The sequence below is a fragment of the Salmo salar genome, chromosome ssa01, assembly GCF_905237065.1.
Source record: "Salmo salar chromosome ssa01, Ssal_v3.1, whole genome shotgun sequence".
NCBI lineage: Eukaryota > Metazoa > Chordata > Actinopteri > Salmoniformes > Salmonidae > Salmo > Salmo salar.
The window spans coordinates 110,687,782-110,705,545 of NC_059442.1; the positions used below are offsets into that span (position 1 = coordinate 110,687,782).

The 17,764-nt window shown below is 47.1% G+C and overlaps 1 protein-coding gene across 2 annotated transcripts in view; it reads left to right on the forward strand.

Annotated features, from left to right (window-relative positions):
• Window positions 1–17,764, forward strand: part of LOC106594841 (testican-2) — a 108,287-nt gene that overhangs the window by 17,817 nt on the left and 72,706 nt on the right. For both annotated transcript variants that reach the window (XM_045687504.1, XM_045687501.1), the window contains exon 2: window positions 16,228–16,236. In XM_045687504.1, the coding sequence (XP_045543460.1) occupies window positions 16,228–16,236 (9 nt within the window). The remainder of the gene's footprint in view (window positions 1–16,227; window positions 16,237–17,764) is intronic.

Genomic DNA, 17,764 nt, shown 5'->3' on the forward strand with positions numbered 1-17,764 from the left:
TTTAGGACACTGGGGGGTTTCTGCTGGCCTTTAGGACACTGGGGGGTTTCTGCTGGCCTTTAGGACACTGGGGGGTTTCTGCTGGCCTTTAGGACACTGAGGGGGTTTCTGCTGGCCTTTAGGACACTGGGGGGTTTCTGCTGGCCTTTAGGACACTGAGGGGGTTTCTGCTGGCCTTTAGGACACTGGGTGGTTTCTGCTGGCCTTTGGGACACTGGAGGTTTCTGCTGGCCTTTAGGACACTGGGGGCTTTCTGCTTCCCTTTAGGACACTGGGGGGTTTCTGTTGGCCTTTAGGACACTGGGGGGTTTCTGTTGGCCTTTAGGACACTGGGGGTTTCTGCTGGCCTTTAGGACACTGGGGGGTTCTGCTGGCCTTTAGGACACTGGGGGGTTTCTGCTGGCCTTTAGGACACTGGGGTGTTTCTGTTGGCCTTTAGGACACTGGGGGTTTCTGCTGGCCTTTAGGACACTGGGGGGTTTCTGCTGGCCTTTAGGACACTGGGGGGTTTCTGCTGGCCTTTAGGACACTGGGGGGTTTCTGCTGGCCTTTAGGACACTGGGGGGTTTCTGCTGGCCTTTAGGACACTGGGGGGTTTCTGCTGGCCTTTGGGACACTGGAGGTTTCTGCTGGCCTTTGGGACACTGGAGGTTTCTGCTGGCCTTTAGGACACTGGAGGTTTCTGCTGGCCTTTAGGACACTGGGGGTTTCTGCTGGCCTTTAGGACACTGGGGGGTTTCTGCTGGCCTTTGGGACACTGGGGGTTTCTGCTGGCCTTTAGGACACTGGGGGGTCTCTGCTGGCCTTTAGGACACTGGGGGGTTTCTGCTGGCCTTTAGGACACTGGGGGTTTCTGCTGGCCTTTAGGACACTGGGGGTTTCTGCTGGCCTTTAGGACACTGGGGGTTTCTGTTGGCCTTTAGGACACTGGGGGGTTTCTGCTGGCCTTTAGGACACTGGGGGTTTCTGCTGGCCTTTAGGACACTGGGGGTTTCTGCTGGCCTTTAGGACACTGGGGGGTTTCTGTTGGCCTTTAGGACACTGGAGGTTTCTGCTGGCCTTTAGGACACTGGGGGCTTTCTGCTTCCCTTTAGGACACTGGGGGTTTCTGCTGGCCTTTAGGACACTGGGGGTTTCTGCTGGCCTTTAGGACACTGGGGGTTTCTGCTGGCCTTTAGGACACTGGGGGTTTCTGCTGGCCTTTAGGACACTGGGGGGTTTCTGCTGGCCTTTAGGACACTGGGGGGTTTCTGCTGGCCTTTAGGACACTGGGGGGTTTCTGTTGGCCTTTAGGACACTGGGGGTTTCTGCTGGCCTTTAGGACACTGGGGGGTTTCTGCTGGCCTTTAGGACACTGGGGGGTTTCTGCTGGCCTTTAGGACACTGGGGGGTTTCTGCTGGCCTTTAGGACACTGGGGGGTTTCTGTTGGCCTTTAGGACACTGGAGGTTTCTGCTGGCCTTTAGGACACTGGGGGGTTTCTGCTGGCCTTTGGGACACTGGAGGTTTCTGCTGGCCTTTAGGACACTGGAGGTTTCTGCTGGCCTTTAGGACACTGGGGGGTTTCTGCTGGCCTTTGGGACACTGGAGGTTTCTGCTGGCCTTTAGGACACTGGGGGGTTTCTGCTGGCCTTTAGGACACTGGGGGGTTTCTGCTGGCCTTTAGGACACTGGGGGTTTCTGCTGGCCTTTAGGACACTGGAGGTTTTTGCTGGCCTTTAAGACACTGGGGGGTTTCTGCTGGCCTTTGGGACACTGGAGGTTTCTGCTGGCCTTTAGGACACTGGGGGTTTCTGCTGGCCTTTAGGACACTGGGGGGTCTCTGCTGGCCTTTAGGACACTGGGGGGTTTCTGCTGGCCTTTAGGACACTGGGGGTTTCTGCTGGCCTTTAGGACACTGGGGGGTTTCTGCTGGCCTTTAGGACACTGGAGGTTTCTGTTGGCCTTTAGGACACTGGAGGTTTCTGCTGGCCTTTAGGACACTGGGGGTTTCTGCTGGCCTTTAGGACACTGGGGGGTTTCTGCTGGCCTTTAGGACACTGGGGGGTTTCTGCTGGCCTTTAGGACACTGGGGGTTTCTGCTGGCCTTTAGGACACTGGGGGTTTCTGCTTCCCTTTAGGACACTGGGGGGTTTCTGCTGGCCTTTAGGACACTGGAGGTTTCTGCTGGCCTTTAGGACACTGGGGGGTTTCTGTTGGCCTTTAGGACACTGGTGGTTTCTGCTGGCCTTTAGGACACTGGGGGGTTTCTGCTGGCCTTTAGGACACTGGTGGTTTCTGCTGGCCTTTAGGACACTGGGGGGTTTCTGCTGGCCTTTAGGACACTGGGGGGTTTCTGCTGGCCTTTAGGACACTGGGGGGTTTCTGTTGGCCTTTAGGACACTGGTGGGTTTCTGCTGGCCTTTAGGACACTGGAGGGTTTCTGCTGGCCTTTAGGACACTGGGGGGTTTCTGCTGGCCTTTAGGACACTGGGGGTTCTGTTGGCCTTTAGGACTCTGGAGGGTTTCTGCTGGCCTTTAGGACAGAAATGTATTCTATGTGGAAATAGCAGCAGTAAAGGGACAGATGGGAACTTGTAGAAGTAACTCTCTTGCCCAGAGAAATGTTAACATCTCCCCTCTCCTTGTTTTGACCCTCTTCTAATGTCACTACAATGTTGACAATCATTCTTATCATGTACTAGTATCCAGACTACTCTTAGTACCCTCTCAATACCCTGGCATCTGGACCCCTACTGTGAGTTATGCAGGTGTGTGTGTGTGTGTGTGTGTGTGTGTGTGTGTGTGTGTGTGTGTGTGTGTGTGTGTGTGTGTGTGTGTGTGCTTGTGGGTATACGTGTGTGCTTGTGTGTGTGTGTGTGTGTGTGTGCATTCAGGCTCTGCCTGGCCTCAGTATTTACTGTTGGTCAACAGTAGTGCACTATATAGGGAATACAGTGCCATTTGAGATGCTTAACGAGATGACAAGGACATGATGTGTTGGCCCTGCGTGTCCAAAAGCTGTGTTTATAGTGTGTGTGTTTTGTGTGTGTGTGTGTTCGTAGGACAAACTCGTTCATTTGCAGAGTTGGCAGTGTAATGGATCTGCAATACGCAGTCATATTGAACTGACCTTAATCAAGCAGATCGTACAGCAGCAACGGGCCAGCCAGCTAAATCACCAGCAGCTTTTCTCCTCGGCTGAAAGAGCGGCAGCACAGTCCCACTGAGGCCTGATGTACTTCTGCCTCATAGCAATACACAGAGGTCGCATCCCAAATGGCACCCTAGTCTCTATGGGGGCCCTGGTCAAAAGTAGTGCACTACGTAGGGAATAGGGTGCCGTTTGGGAAGGGCCCCAGAGTGTGGTCTGTAGTACTGTTTTAATATCCACCAGTTACTGTGGAAGATTTACCAGATCCAGTGGTGTAAAGTACTTGAAAGTAAAAATAATTGAAAGTACTACTTAAGTAGTTTTTTTAGGGTATCTGTACTTTACTATTTATATTTTTTTACAACTTGTACTTTTACTCCACTACAATCCTAAAGAAAATTCTGTACTTTCTACTCCATACATTTTCCCTGACACCCAAAAGTACTTGTTACATTTTGAATGCTTAGCAGGACAGGAAAATTGTCTAATTCACGCACTTATCAAGAGAACATCCCTGGTCATCCCTACTGCCTCTGATCTGGTGGACTAACTAAACAGAGAACATCCCTGGTCGTCCCTACTGCCTCTGATCTTGTGGACTCACTAAACAGAGAACATCCCTGGTCATCCCTACTGCCTCTGATCTGGAGGACTTACTAAACAGAGAACATCCCTGGTCATCCCTACTGCCTCTGATCTGGTGGACTCACTAAACAGAGAACATCCCTGGTCATCCCTACTGCCTCTGATCTGAAGGACTCACTAAACAGAGAACATCCCTGGTCATCCCTACTGCCTCTGATCTGAAGGACTCACTAAACAGAGAACATCCCTGGTCATCCCTACTTCCTCTGATCTGGTGGACTCACTAAACAGAGAACATCCCTGGTCATCCCTACTGCCTCTGATCTGGTGGACTCACTAAACAGAGAACATCCCTGGTCATTCCTACTGCCTCTGATCTGGTGGACTCACTAAACAGAGAACATCCCTGGTCAACCCTACTGCCTCTGATCTGAAGGACTCACTAAACAGAGAACATCCCTGGTCATTCCTACTGCCTCTGATCTGGTGGACTCACTAAACAGAGAACATCCCTGGTCAACCCTACTGCATCTGATCTGGCGGACTCACTAAACACAAATGCTTTGTTTTTAAATTATGTTTGAGTGTTGGAGTGTGCCCCTGGCTATCCGTAAATTAAAAAAACAAGAATATCCTGCCGTCTGGTTTGCTTAATATAAGGAATTTGAATGGGTTTATACTTTTACTTTTGATACTTAAGTATATTTAGACTTTTACTCAAGTATTATTTTACTGGGTTTTACTGACTTTCACTTTTACTTGAGTCATTTTCTATTAAAGTATCTTTACTTTTACTCAAGTAGGACAATTGGGTACTTTTTCCACCACTGACATTTATCAGGGGCCAGCACAATGTAATTTGTTCTCATTCCCCACACAGACTGACTGACAGACAGACAGACAGACAGATAATTAGCCAGTGAGTGTGTTTACCTTGGCATCCCTGTGATTTAGTGTCCTGTAAGGATCCCTATGACCACACACACACACACACACACACACACACACACACACACACACACACACACACACACACACACACACTGTGGTGGTTATCGTCATTGTTTGCTCTCAGCCATTCCATGATAATTAATAACGGTTTATAAATGGAAATGAATCTGTCTCCATATGACCTAGCCAGTAAGCCTAATTCATTTCGACCCCAAATGTGATAAGAATGAGAAAACAGCCTCCCGAGTAGTGCAGTGGTCTAAGGCACTGCATCACAGTGCTAGCTGTGCCACTAGAGATCCTGGTTCGAGTCCAGGCTCTGTCGCAGCCAGTGTCGTCCGGGTTAGGGGAGGGTTTGGCCGGCAGGGATGTTCTTGTCCCATCGCGCATTAGTAACTCCTGTGGCGGGCCGGGCGCAGTGCACGCTGACACGGTCGCCAGGTGTACGGTGTTTCCTCCAACGCATTCGTGCTGCTCTCTTCTGGGTTAAGCAGGCATTGTGTCAAGACCCAGTGTGGCTTGGCTGGGTTGTGTTTCGGAGGACGCACGGCTCTCGACCTTCGCCTCTCCCGAGTCCGTAGGGGAGTTGCAGCGATGGGACAAGACTGTAACTACCAATTGGAAACCATGAGAAAACACCCCCAAATGTGATAAGAATGAGCCAAACTTTCTACAAATCAGTAGATATGTGTTTTAATCCCAGCTGAATTCATTTGGGGATTTAGATTACATTATAAATCAGATGAAGAGAATATGACTATGTCTGTAATACTTTCAACAGGTCCGTAGGGCTTTGGTTCAAAAGTACTGCACTTTATATGTTGTTGTCATTCATTTGAAATGTCACACAGAATAACACTGTTGCATAATGACTTAGAACTGAAGAAAAACACAGAAGAAAAACTTCAGAGCCATTTCTTTCACTTTCAATCAACCTGTCACTATCCCTACAGGGAATCGTGCTGGTGGAAGCATCATGCTGTGGGGATGTTTTTCAGCGGCAGGGACTGGGAGACTAGTCAGGATCGAGGGAAAGATGAACGGAGCAAAGTACAGAGAGATACTTGATGAAAACCTGCTTCAGAGCGCTCAGGACCTCAGATTGGGGCGATGGTTCACCTTCCAACAGGACAATGACCCTAAGCACACAGTCAAGACAACACAGGAGTGGCTTCGGGACAAGTCTCTGAATGTCCTTGAGTGGCCCAGCCAGAGCCCGGACTTGAACCCGATTTAACAACTCTGGAGAGACCTGAAAATAGCTGCGCAGCAACGCTCCCCATCCAATCTGACAGAATGAGAGGATCTGCAGAGAAGAATGGGAGAAACTCCCCAAATGTTAGAATAAGGCTGTAACGTAACAAAATGTGGAAAAAGTCAAGGGGTCTGAATACTTTCCGATAGACTCCTCACGCGGAAGCTGCCTGCGACCCCTAAGGAGTGTGTGTGTGTGTGTCTCTCTCTCACCTCCATTTGCTAAACAACGCCGTTGAATGGAGAGAAGAAGAGTGGAGAGGAAGAGAGGAGGCTAGTTTTCTGCTGGAATCCTTTCCTCAGAATCTTTCTCCAATTACAGGATGTCTCAGAGCATGCAGAGCCTCGCTCCATCCTGCTGCACCTACAGTACTGTGTGTGTGTGTGTGTGTGTGTGTGTGTGTGTGTGTGTGGTCTTTTGATGTACCACATTGCTCTGTGATTAGAGGTCCCTAGTAGGAAGACTTTGAGCATTAGAGCATGTGGGAGGAAACACAACACGTCTTTGTGATGCAACTTCCTGAAATGAGGTCATGTTCAGCCAATGGCAGAAAACCAAATGTTGTTTGGCAGGACGTCTTCTTGAGTTTTTTTTTGTGTGTGTTTGTGTGTCTGTCCTCATGGTCATGGCTGAATGAAAGAAACAGGGAACGTCTTCACTGCCACGTCTCAGAGAGCCGTCCCAGGAATCGCTTTGAGTGATAAAAGAAAAATGGCAAAATATTTCAGCTGTGAAAATGTGTTTCATGTCCAGACCTGGACAGAATGATACCCTTTAGTTCCCTTTTTCATGTCCAGGTGAGAAACCGCTCTGCTTCACTATTGTGCATTCTACAGGCCTGGACAGATCCATATAGTTCCTTTTTGAAACGCTCTTAATGCATTTCTATGTGGATAACGGCTGTGGGGCTACAACTCACCTTCTCTCTCATTTCAAAAGCTGCTGATGCCTTGAGAGATTGAGTGAGTGAGGAGAGCTAACTCCATCACTGTGAAAATCACTGCTGGCAGTGGAGAGGAGTTTACAATGCACTCAGAGAGGAGAGACATTACTGTTACCCTCCCTGTCAGAGAGGAGAGACATTACTGTTACCCTCCCTGTCAGAGAGGAGAGACATTACTGTTACCCTCCCTGTCAGAGAGGAGAGACATTACTTTTACCCTCCCTGACAGAGAGGAGAGACATTACTGTTACCCTCCCTGTCAGAGAGGAGAGACATTACTGTTACCCTCCCTGTCAGAGAGGAGAGACATTACTGTTACCCTCCCTGACAGAGAGGAGAGACATTACTGTTACCCTTCCTGACAAAGTAACATGAATTTCCCAGTGCCAAGCATTTTGGCAAGTGGTGCATTTCACAGAGGCATGTTTTCAGAGTGGTGCATTTCACAGAGTGGTGCATTTCACAGAGTGGTGCATTTCACAGAGTGGTGCATTTCACAGAGTGGTGCATTTCACAGAGGCATGTTTTCAGAGTGGTGCATTTCACAGAGTGATGCATTTCACAGAGTGGTGCATTTCACAGAGTGGTGCATTTCACAGAGTGGTGCATTTCAGAGTGGTGCATTTCACAGAGGCATGTTTTCAGAGTGGTGCATTTCACAGAGTGGTGCATTTCACAGAGTGGTGCATTTCAGAGTGGTGCATTTCACAGAGGCCTGTTTTCAGAGTGGTGCTTTTCACAGAGTGGTGCTTTTCACAGAGTGGTGCATTTCACAGAGGCCTGTTTTCAGAGTGGTGCATTTCACAGAGTGGTGCATTTCACAGAGGCCTGTTTTCAGAGTGGTGCATTTCACAGAGCCCTGTTTTCAGAGTTGTGCATTTCACAGAGTGGTGCATTTCACAGAGTGGTGCATTTCACAGAGGCCTGTTTTCAGAATTGTGCATTTCTCAGAGGCACTGTGACCAGGCTAATAAGTCTCAGTGACAGGGCACTGTGACCAGGCTAATAAGTCTCAGTGACAGGGCACTGTGACCAGGCTAATAAGTCTCAGTGACAGGGCACTGTGACCAGGCTAATAAGTCTCAGTGACATTGCTGTCTGGAGGCACCCCGTCTAGAGGAGGCATGGTGGGGTGTTTGTGCTAAGTGTTGCTGGAGCATACCCATTTCAGACAGAATACCCATTTCAGACAGAATACCCATTTCAGACAGAATACCCATTTCAGACAGAATACCCATTTCAGACAGAATACCCATTTTAGACAGAATACTCATTTTAGACAGAATAGTCATTTTAGACAGAATAGTCATTTCAGACAGAATACTCATTTCAGACAGGATACTCATTTCAGACAGGATATTCATTTCAGACAGAATACTCATTTCAGACAGAATACGCATTTCAGACAGGATACCCATTTCAGACAGAATACGCATTTCAGACAGAATACCCATTTCAGACAGGATACTCATTTCAGACAGAATACGCATTTCAGACGGAATACCCATTTCAGACAGAATACCCATTTCAGACAGAAGATATGGTATGTTACCTGTAAAAAATGTAAGGCAATGTTTATGTGAGCGACTTTCAAACAGCCCCTTATTTAGCACTTTGTTGCAGGTGAAATGAGCCTCTGACTAGATGGTATTGTCTTTGTGTCCCAAATGTGAATTCAGAGCAGATAGACGTGAATTCAGAGCAGATAGAGGTGAATTCAGAGCAGCTCAGTCAGTCAGTCGTCTTGCGGCCAGACATTTTCAGGCTAATACCAGCAAGCTGAGTGGTCCTGGAGGAGCGGTACACAGCATCTGGCCAGTCAGGTTCCATTAGTGCTGTTTTACACCAGCTATATTACAGGGCTGTTGACCAACGGCAGGAGAGGTGCTATCCATGATATGAATCACATAACTCAAGGGACCTCTGCTCCGCAGCGTGAATATCATACCACTGATCACTGCTCCCCCCATCTCTCTCTCTCCCCTGGCCCAGCCTCTCTCTCTCTCTCTCTCTCTCTCTCTCTCTCCCCCTGGCCCAGCCTCTCTCTCTCTCTCTCTCTCTCTCTCTCTCCCTCTCTCTCCCCTAGCCCAGCCTCTCTCTCTCCCTCTCCCTCTCCCTCTCTCTCCCCTGGCCCAGCCTCTCCCTCTCTCTCCCTCTCTCTCACTCTCCCCTGGCCCAGCCTCTCCCTCCGCCCATACTCTCTCTCTCTCTCTCTCTCTCTCTCTCTCTCTCTCTCTCTCTCTCTCTCTCTCTCTCTCTCTCTCTCTCTCTCTCTCTCTCTCTCTCTCTCTCTCTCTCTCCCTGGCCCAGCCTCTCCCCCCTCGCTCACTCTCTCTCTCTCTCTCTCTCTCTCTCTCTCTCTCTCCCTGGCCCAGCCTCTCCCTCCGCCCAGACTCTCTCTCTCTCCTCTCTCTCTCTCCCCTGGCCCAGCCTCTCCCTCCGCCCAGCCTCTCTCTCTCTCTCTCTCTCTCTCTCTCTATCACTCTCCCCTGGCCCAAGCCTCTCCCTCGCTCTCTCTTTCTCAGCCTCTCTTTCTCTCAATTCAAATTCAGTATGCTTTAGTGGCACAAAGGACAACGTCAATGTTGCCAAAGTGAAGTGATACACATCATCCCCCCCCCCCCACTTTACAGACGGCTATATTGGTTCGTTAATACAAGACTCGTAAAAGGCCCACTACTTTAGTGAAGAAAATACATCAGATTTTTCCGGGGGTGTTGCAGCACCCTCAGCACCTCTACTTCCCACGTCTAGAATTCTATGAAAATTCCTCTCTGAAATAGTTTGCTACTTAAATAGCACAGCTATTTTTGACTTAATGCAGTAGCTATGTTCCAAAGGGTCATCTTAAATGATACGTTTAATATTTTAGCTAGCTGAAGCCTTGCTGAAACGCCACGTCCATATAATACAGTTCCATTATTAAGTTGTGCTGCTGTTAAAGGTTGGTAGTTGGTACACTTCTCCCTCTACACTGAAAACCAGGAGAATAGAGATGCTATTTTAAGACCGGATGACAGATAGAATAACAGACAGGATCACAGACAGGATCACAGACAGGATCACAGACAGGCTAACAGGACAACAGACAGGATAACGAACAGGATAACAAACAGGATAACAGGATTACAGACAGGATAGCAGACAGGATAACAGGATAACGGACATGATAACAGACAGGATAACAGACAGGTTAACAAACAGATTAACAGAGAGGAAAGCATGACAACAGACAGAATAACAGGATTACAGACAGGATAGCAAACAGGATAACAGACAGGTTAACAGAGAGGATAACAGGAAAACAGACAGGATAACGGACAGGATACCATGATTACAGACATGATAGCAAAAGAGTTAACAGACGGGTTAACAGACAGGATAACAGTATAACAGACAGGATAACAGTATAACGGATAGAATAACAGAAAGGATAACAGTTTCCTGTGTGTATCAAGAATGGTCCACCATCCAAAGGACATCCAGCCAACTTGACACAACTGTGGGAAGCATTGGAGTCAACATGGGCCAGCATCCCTGTGGAACGCTTTCAACACCTTGTAGATTCCATGACCTGATGAATTGAGGGTGTTCTGAGGGCAAAAGGGAGTGCAAAGCAATATCAGGTAGGTGTTCCGAATGTTTTGTACACTCATTAGGGTACCATTTGGGACAGAGGTACAGTAGAGGACCAGGTACAGTAGAGGACCAGGTACAGTAGAGGACCAGGTACAGTATAGGACCAGGTACAGTAGAGGACCAGGTACAGTATAAGACCAGGTACAGTATTGGACCAGGTACAGTAGAGGACCGGGTACAGTAGAGGACCGGGTACAGTATTGGACCAGGTACAGTAGAGGACCGGGTACAGTATAGGACCAGGTATAGTATAGGACCAGGTATAGGACCAGGTACAGTAGAGGACCAGGTACAGTAGAGGACCAGGTATAGTATAGGACCAGGTATAGTATAGGACCAGGTATAGTATAGGACCAGGTACAGTATAGGACCAGGTATAGGACCAGGTACAGTATAGGACGAGGTACAGTATAGGACCAGGTACAGTATTGGACCAGGTACAGTATTGGACCAGGTACAGTAGAGGACCAGGTATAGGACCAGGTACAGTATAGGACCAGGTACAGTATAGGACCAGGTACAGTATAGGACCAGGTATAGGACCAGGTACAGTATAGGACGAGGTACAGTATAGGACCAGGTACAGTATAGGACCAGGTACAGTATAGGACCAGGTATAGTATAGGACCAGGTATTGGACCAGGTACAGTATAGGACCAGGTACAGTATAGGACCAGGTACAGTATAGGACCAGGTATAGTATAGGACCAGGTATTGGACCAGGTACAGTATAGGACCAGGTACAGTATAGGACCAGGTACAGTATAGGACCAGGTATAGGACCAGGTACAGTATAGGACCAGGTATAGGACCAGGTATAGGACCAGGTATAGGACCGGGTACCGTATAGGACCAGGTATAAAACCAGGTACAGTATTGGACCAGGTACAGTATAGGACCAGGTACAGTATAGGACCAGGTATAGGACCAGGTACAGTATAGGACCAGGTATAGGACCAGGTACAGTATAGGACCAGGTACAGTATAGGACCAGGTATAGGACCAGGTACAGTATAGGACCAGGTATAGAACCAGGTACAGTATAGGACCAGGTACAGTATAGGACCAGGTACAGTATAGGACCAGGTACAGTATAGGACCAGGTACAGTATTGGACCAGGTACAGTAGAGGACCAGGTATAGGACCAGGTACAGTATTGGACCAGGTACAGTATAGGACCAGGTACAGTATTGGACCAGGTACAGTATAGGACCGGGTACCGTATAGGACCAGGTACAGTATAGGACCAGGTATAGGACCAGGTACAGTATTGGACCAGGTACAGTATAGGACCAGGTATAGCCAGGACCAGGTACAGTATTGGACCAGGTACAGTATAGAACCCGGTACAGTATAGGACCAGGTATAGGACCAGGTACAGTATTGGACCAGGTACAGTGTAGAACCAGGTATAGGACCAGGTACAGTATAGGACCAGGTACAGTATAGGACCGGGTACCGTATAGGACCAGGTATAGGACCAGGTACAGTATAGGACCAGGTACAGTATAGAACCAGGTATTGGACCGGGTACCGTATTGGACCAGGTATAGGACCAGGTACAGTATAGGACCAGGTACAGTATAGAACCAGGTATTGGACCAGGTACAGTATAGGACCAGGTACAGTATAGGACCAGGTACAGTATAGGACCAGGTATAGGACCAGGTATAGGACCAGGTACAGTATAGGACCAGGTACAGTATTGGACCAGGTACAGTATTGGACCAGGTACAGTATAGGACCAGGTACAGTGTAGAACCAGGTATAGGACCAGGTACAGTATAGGACCAGGTACAGTATTGGACCAGGTACAGTATAGAACCAGGTATAGGACCGGGTACCATATAGGACCAGGTATAGGACCAGGTACAGTATAGGACCAGGTACAGTATTGGACCAGGTATAGGACCAGGTACAGTATTGGACCAGGTACAGTATAGGACCAGGTATAGGACTAGGTTCAGTATTGGACCAGGTACAGTATTGGACCAGGTTCAGTATAGGACCAGGTATAGGACCAGGTATAGGACCAGTTACAGTATTGGACCAGGTATAGGACCAGGTACAGTATTGGACCAGGTATAGGACCAGGTACAGTATTGGACCAGGTACAGTATAGGACCAGGTATAGGACCAGGTACAGTATTGGACCAGGTACAGTATTGGACCAGGTACAGTATAGGACCAGGTACAGTGTAGGACCAGGTACAGTGTAGGACCAGGTACAGTATTGGACCAGGTACAGTATTGGACCAGGTACAGTGTAGGACCAGGTACAGTGTAGGACCAGGTACAGTGTAGGACCAGGTACAGTAGAGGACCAGGTACAGTATTGGACCAGGTACAGTATAGGACCAGGTACAGTATAGGACCAGGTACAGTAGAGGACCAGGTACAGTATTGGACCAGGTACAGTATTGGACCAGGTACAGTAGAGGACCAGGTACAGTGTAGGACCAGGTACAGTATTGGACCAGGTACAGTATAGGACCAGGTACAGTATAGGATCAGGTACAGTGTAGGACCAGGTACAGTGTAGGACCAGGTATAGACCAGGTACAGTATAGAGCCATGTATAGGACCAGGTACAGTGTAGGATCAGGTACAGTGTAGGACCAGGTACAGTAGAGGACCAGGTACAGTGTAGGACCATGTATAGGACCAGGTACAGTATAGGACCAGGTACAGTATAGGACCAGGTACAGTGCAGGATCAATAGTATGGTTCCCTCTCCACATAAACCAGGAGAATGGAGAGAGAGGCCATTTGCAGACAGGGTGACATAACAAACTATCCTCCTGCCTCTCATGCGCTTGATATATAGTGAGTGGACAAAACATTAGGGACAGTTACCTAATATTGAGTTGCACTCCCAATTGCTCTCAGAACAGCCTGAATTTGTCAGGGTATAGACTCTGCAAGTTGTTGAAAGCGTTCCACATGAATTCTGGCCCAAGTTGACTTCAATGCTTCCCACAGTTGTGCCAAGTTGGCTGGATGTGATTTGGGTGGTGCACCATTCTTGATAAACACAGGAAACTGTTGAGCGTGAAAAACCCAGCAGCGTTGCAGTTCTTGACCCACTCAAACCGTTGTGCCTGGCGCCTACCACCATTTCCTGTTCAAAGGCAATTCAATATTTTGTCTTGTCCATTCACCCTCTAAATGGCACACATACACAATCCATGTCAAAAGGCTTAAAAATCATTCTTTAACCTGTCTCCTTCCATTTTTACTTCTCTTCATCTATACTGATTGAAGTGGATTTAACAGGTGACATCAATAAGGGATCATAGCTTTCACCTGGATTCACCTGGTCAGTCTGTGTCATGGAAATAGCAGTTGTTCCTAATGTTCTGTACACTCTGTGTAGGACCAGGTGATATAGACTTTACTAGATATATGACCAGGTGATATAGATATAGGCCTTTTTTAATAATATAGGACCAGGTGATATAGACTTTAATAGATATATGACCAGGTGGTATAGGTTTTAATAGATATAGGACCAGGTGATATAGACTTTAATAGATATATGACCAGGTGATATAGACTTTAATAGATATGGGACCAGGTGATATAGACTTTAATAGATATATGACCTGGTGAAATAGACTTTAATAGATATGGGACCAGGTGATATAGACTTTAATAGATATAGGACCAGGTGATATAGACTTTAATAGATATGGGACCAGGTGATATAGATATAGGACCAGGTGATATAGACTTTAATAGATATAGGACCAGGTGATATAGACTTTAATAGATATAGTACTTGGGCAATTTACTGACCACATAAATATGTTATTTACCTTAAAGAAACAGCCTAGTCTGAAATGAAATGGTGAAGTCCTACGACTCTACTCTGCTTCAGCTCTGTGATGTAACCTGATGTCAGACTTTACAGCCTTCCTCCCTTTTCCTCTCTGTGTGGAAGCGTACCAAATGGCACCCTGTTCCCTATATGGACCAGGGCCCATATAGGGGTCTGGTTAAAAGTAGTGCACTATGTAGGGAATAGAGCACCATTTGGGATGCAACCTGCCTCTTTGCCTCTCCGGCTCTCCCTGTGTGGGCTGTAAACGTCCCATTGTGATATATTGTACATGGGGTCTCAGTACTGCTAACTAGACAGAGAACCATGTTTATTTACTAGCTTGAGTTAAGGGAGGAAGGGAAGGGGCTGGGCTGTGTTTCTGCTGAACATTGCAGGGGGGCGGGCCAGTGAATGATCGAACAAATATGGTAGGGCTGTGGTGTGTGTTTGTTTGTGTGTGTGTGCGTGCGTGTGTGTATTGTTGTGTAAATGACCTTGGACTGATTCCAGAACAGTGAAATGGAATTAAAGAAAGGACGTTCTGTGTTAACTCAATGGTGTATTTTACACTAAATACTAACTGTTTATCCCATCAGTTCTATGCTTCTGTGTGACACAGTGTGGCTGTGTCCCAAATTCTACCCTATTCCCTGTGTAGTGCATACATATACTTTTAATCAGGGCCGTATCGGCCCGCTTGGGACACCAACTCAGTCCATTCTCAGTGTGTTTTGTTCCTACTCAACGGTTAAGGAAATCCAAATCACTTCGTCGGCCGCTTTGGTGCTGTGCGATCCGTTGACTTTGATGATTCCAGACAGTTTTCTAGTTTTCAAGGACTTTGTCTTCGTTGATAGCACTACTTCACAGACTGTAGACATGGCAGGTGGACAGACAGACTGTAGACATGGCAGGTGGACAGACAGACTGTAGACATGGCAGGTGGACAGACAGACCGTAGACATGGCAGGTGGACAGACAGTGTTGGGCAGCTGCTGGTAAACAGTGAGAGAATGATCCGTGCCACGCGGTGATTGGGCAGCTGCTGGTAAACAGTGAGAGAATGATCCGTGCTAGGTGGTGATTGGGCAGCTGCTGGTAAACAGTGAGAGAATGATCCGTGCTAGGCGGTGATTGGGCAGCTGCTGGTAAACAGTGAGAGAATGATCCGTGCTAGGCGGTGATTGGGCAGCTGCTGGTAAACAGTGAGAGAATGATCCGTGCTAGGTGGTGATTGGGAAGCTGCTGGTAAACAGTGAGAGAATGATCCGTGCTAGGTGGTGATTGGGAAGCTGCTGGTAAACAGTGAGAGAATGATCCGTGCTAGGTGGTGATTGGGAAGCTGCTGGTAAACAGTGAGAGAATGATCCGTGCTAGGTGGTGATTGGGCAGCTGCTGGTAAACAGTGAGAGAATGATCCGTGCTAGGTGGTGATTGGGCAGCTGCTGGTAAACAGTGAGAGAATGATCCGTGCTAGGTGGTGATTGGGCAGCTGCTGGTAAACAGTGAGAGAATGATCCGTGCTAGGTGGTGATTGGGCAGCTGCTGGTAAACAGTGAGAGAATGATCCGTGCTAGGTGGTGATTGGGCAGCTGCTGGTAAACAGTGAGAGAATGATCCGTGCTAGGTGGTGATTGGGCAGCTGCTGGTAAACAGTGAGAGAATGATCCGAGGCAGATGAGGCAGATTCCCCCAGGATAAGAAGCAGGCAGACTAAGGCCTATAGTTTCTATCAGTGTGTATTAGGAGTTGACAGTTTAACTGCTGCTGCTGTTGGATCAAGCTCTGAATGGGGAAAACCTCAATGGAAATGTCCTTTTCTTTACTCTAACAATGACCTTCTGCTTTTCTCTCTCTCTTTCTTTCTCTCCTCTCCACATCACCGTTCATCGCTACAGGAAGTTGAGGTTAGTAAACACCTTCTAGATCTGGTTTGACTGTTTGGTCTTTTCATGTTGATGTTTCTCTTTAAACCGGAGGAGAAGGAATGGGAATCTGTCCAATTCTCTCTCTTTGGACTGCAGATGTTACCTGCCCCTTTCAATCAAGAGTAGTCAATGTGTCTGCTTGGTAGGAACAAGCTAGCCACTTCTATATAGCCATTGATTCATGAAGAATATCACTTATGTCTCATGGTCTTAGTTCAACTGCCAAACCGCATTATAACACCTGACATTAAACTGCCTAACCGCATTATAACACCTGACATTAAACTGCCTAACCGCATTATAACACCTGACCTTAAACTACCTAACCGCATTATAACACCTGACATTAAACTGCCAAACCGTGTTATAACACCTGACATTAAACTGCCTAACCGCATTATAACACCTGACATTAAACTGCCAAACCGCATTACTGCCAATGACTGGAACGAACTACAAAAATCTCTAAAACTGGAAACACTTATCTCCCTCACTAGCTTTAAGCACCAGCTGTCAGAGCAGCTCACAGATCACTGCACCTGTACATAGCCCATCTATAATTTAGCCCAAACAACTACCTCTTCCCCTACTGTATTTATTTATTTATTTGTTTATTTTGCTCCTTTGCACCCCATTATTTTTACTTTGCACTTTCTTCCACTACAAATCTACCATTCTAGTGTTTTACTTGCTATATTGTATTTACTTTGCCACCATGGCCTTTTTTTGCCTTTACCTCCCTTATCTCACCTCATTTGCTCACATTGTATATAGACTTATTTTTCTACTGAATTATTGACTGTATGTTTGTTTTACTCCATGTGTGACTCTGTGTTGTTGTATGTGTCAAACTGCTTTGCTTTATCTTGGCCAGGTCGCCATTGTAAATGAGAACTTGTTCTCAACTTGCCTACCTGGTTAAATAAAGGTGAAATAAATAAAATAAATTAAAAAAAATTATAACACCTGGCATTAAACTGCCTAACCGCATTATAACACCTGACATTAAACTGCCTAACCGCATTATAACACCTGACATTAAACTGCCTAACCGCATTATAACACCTGACATTAAACTGCCTAACCGCATTATAACACCTGACATTAAACTGCCTAACCGCATTATAACACCTGACATTAAACTGCCTAACCGCATTATAACACCTGACATTAAACTGCCTAACCGCATTATAACACCTGACATTAAACTGCCTAACCGCATTATAACACCTGACATTAAACTGCCAAACCGCATTATAACACCAGACATTAAGCACTTCAACAGCCCAGAAATATAGATCTATCTATGTGCCCTAATTGGCACCCTGTTCCTTATAAACTGGCCCTGGTGAAAACGTAGTGCACTATAAAGGGAACAGGGTTCCTTTTGAGACTTATCCTTTTAATGGATCTTGTCTCAACACTTCCTCTGAATATATGAAACGCCTTTGGCTTAAGTTGTTCAGCTTGACTTGAGAGCTCTGTTATACTGTTGGGAGGTCCCAGT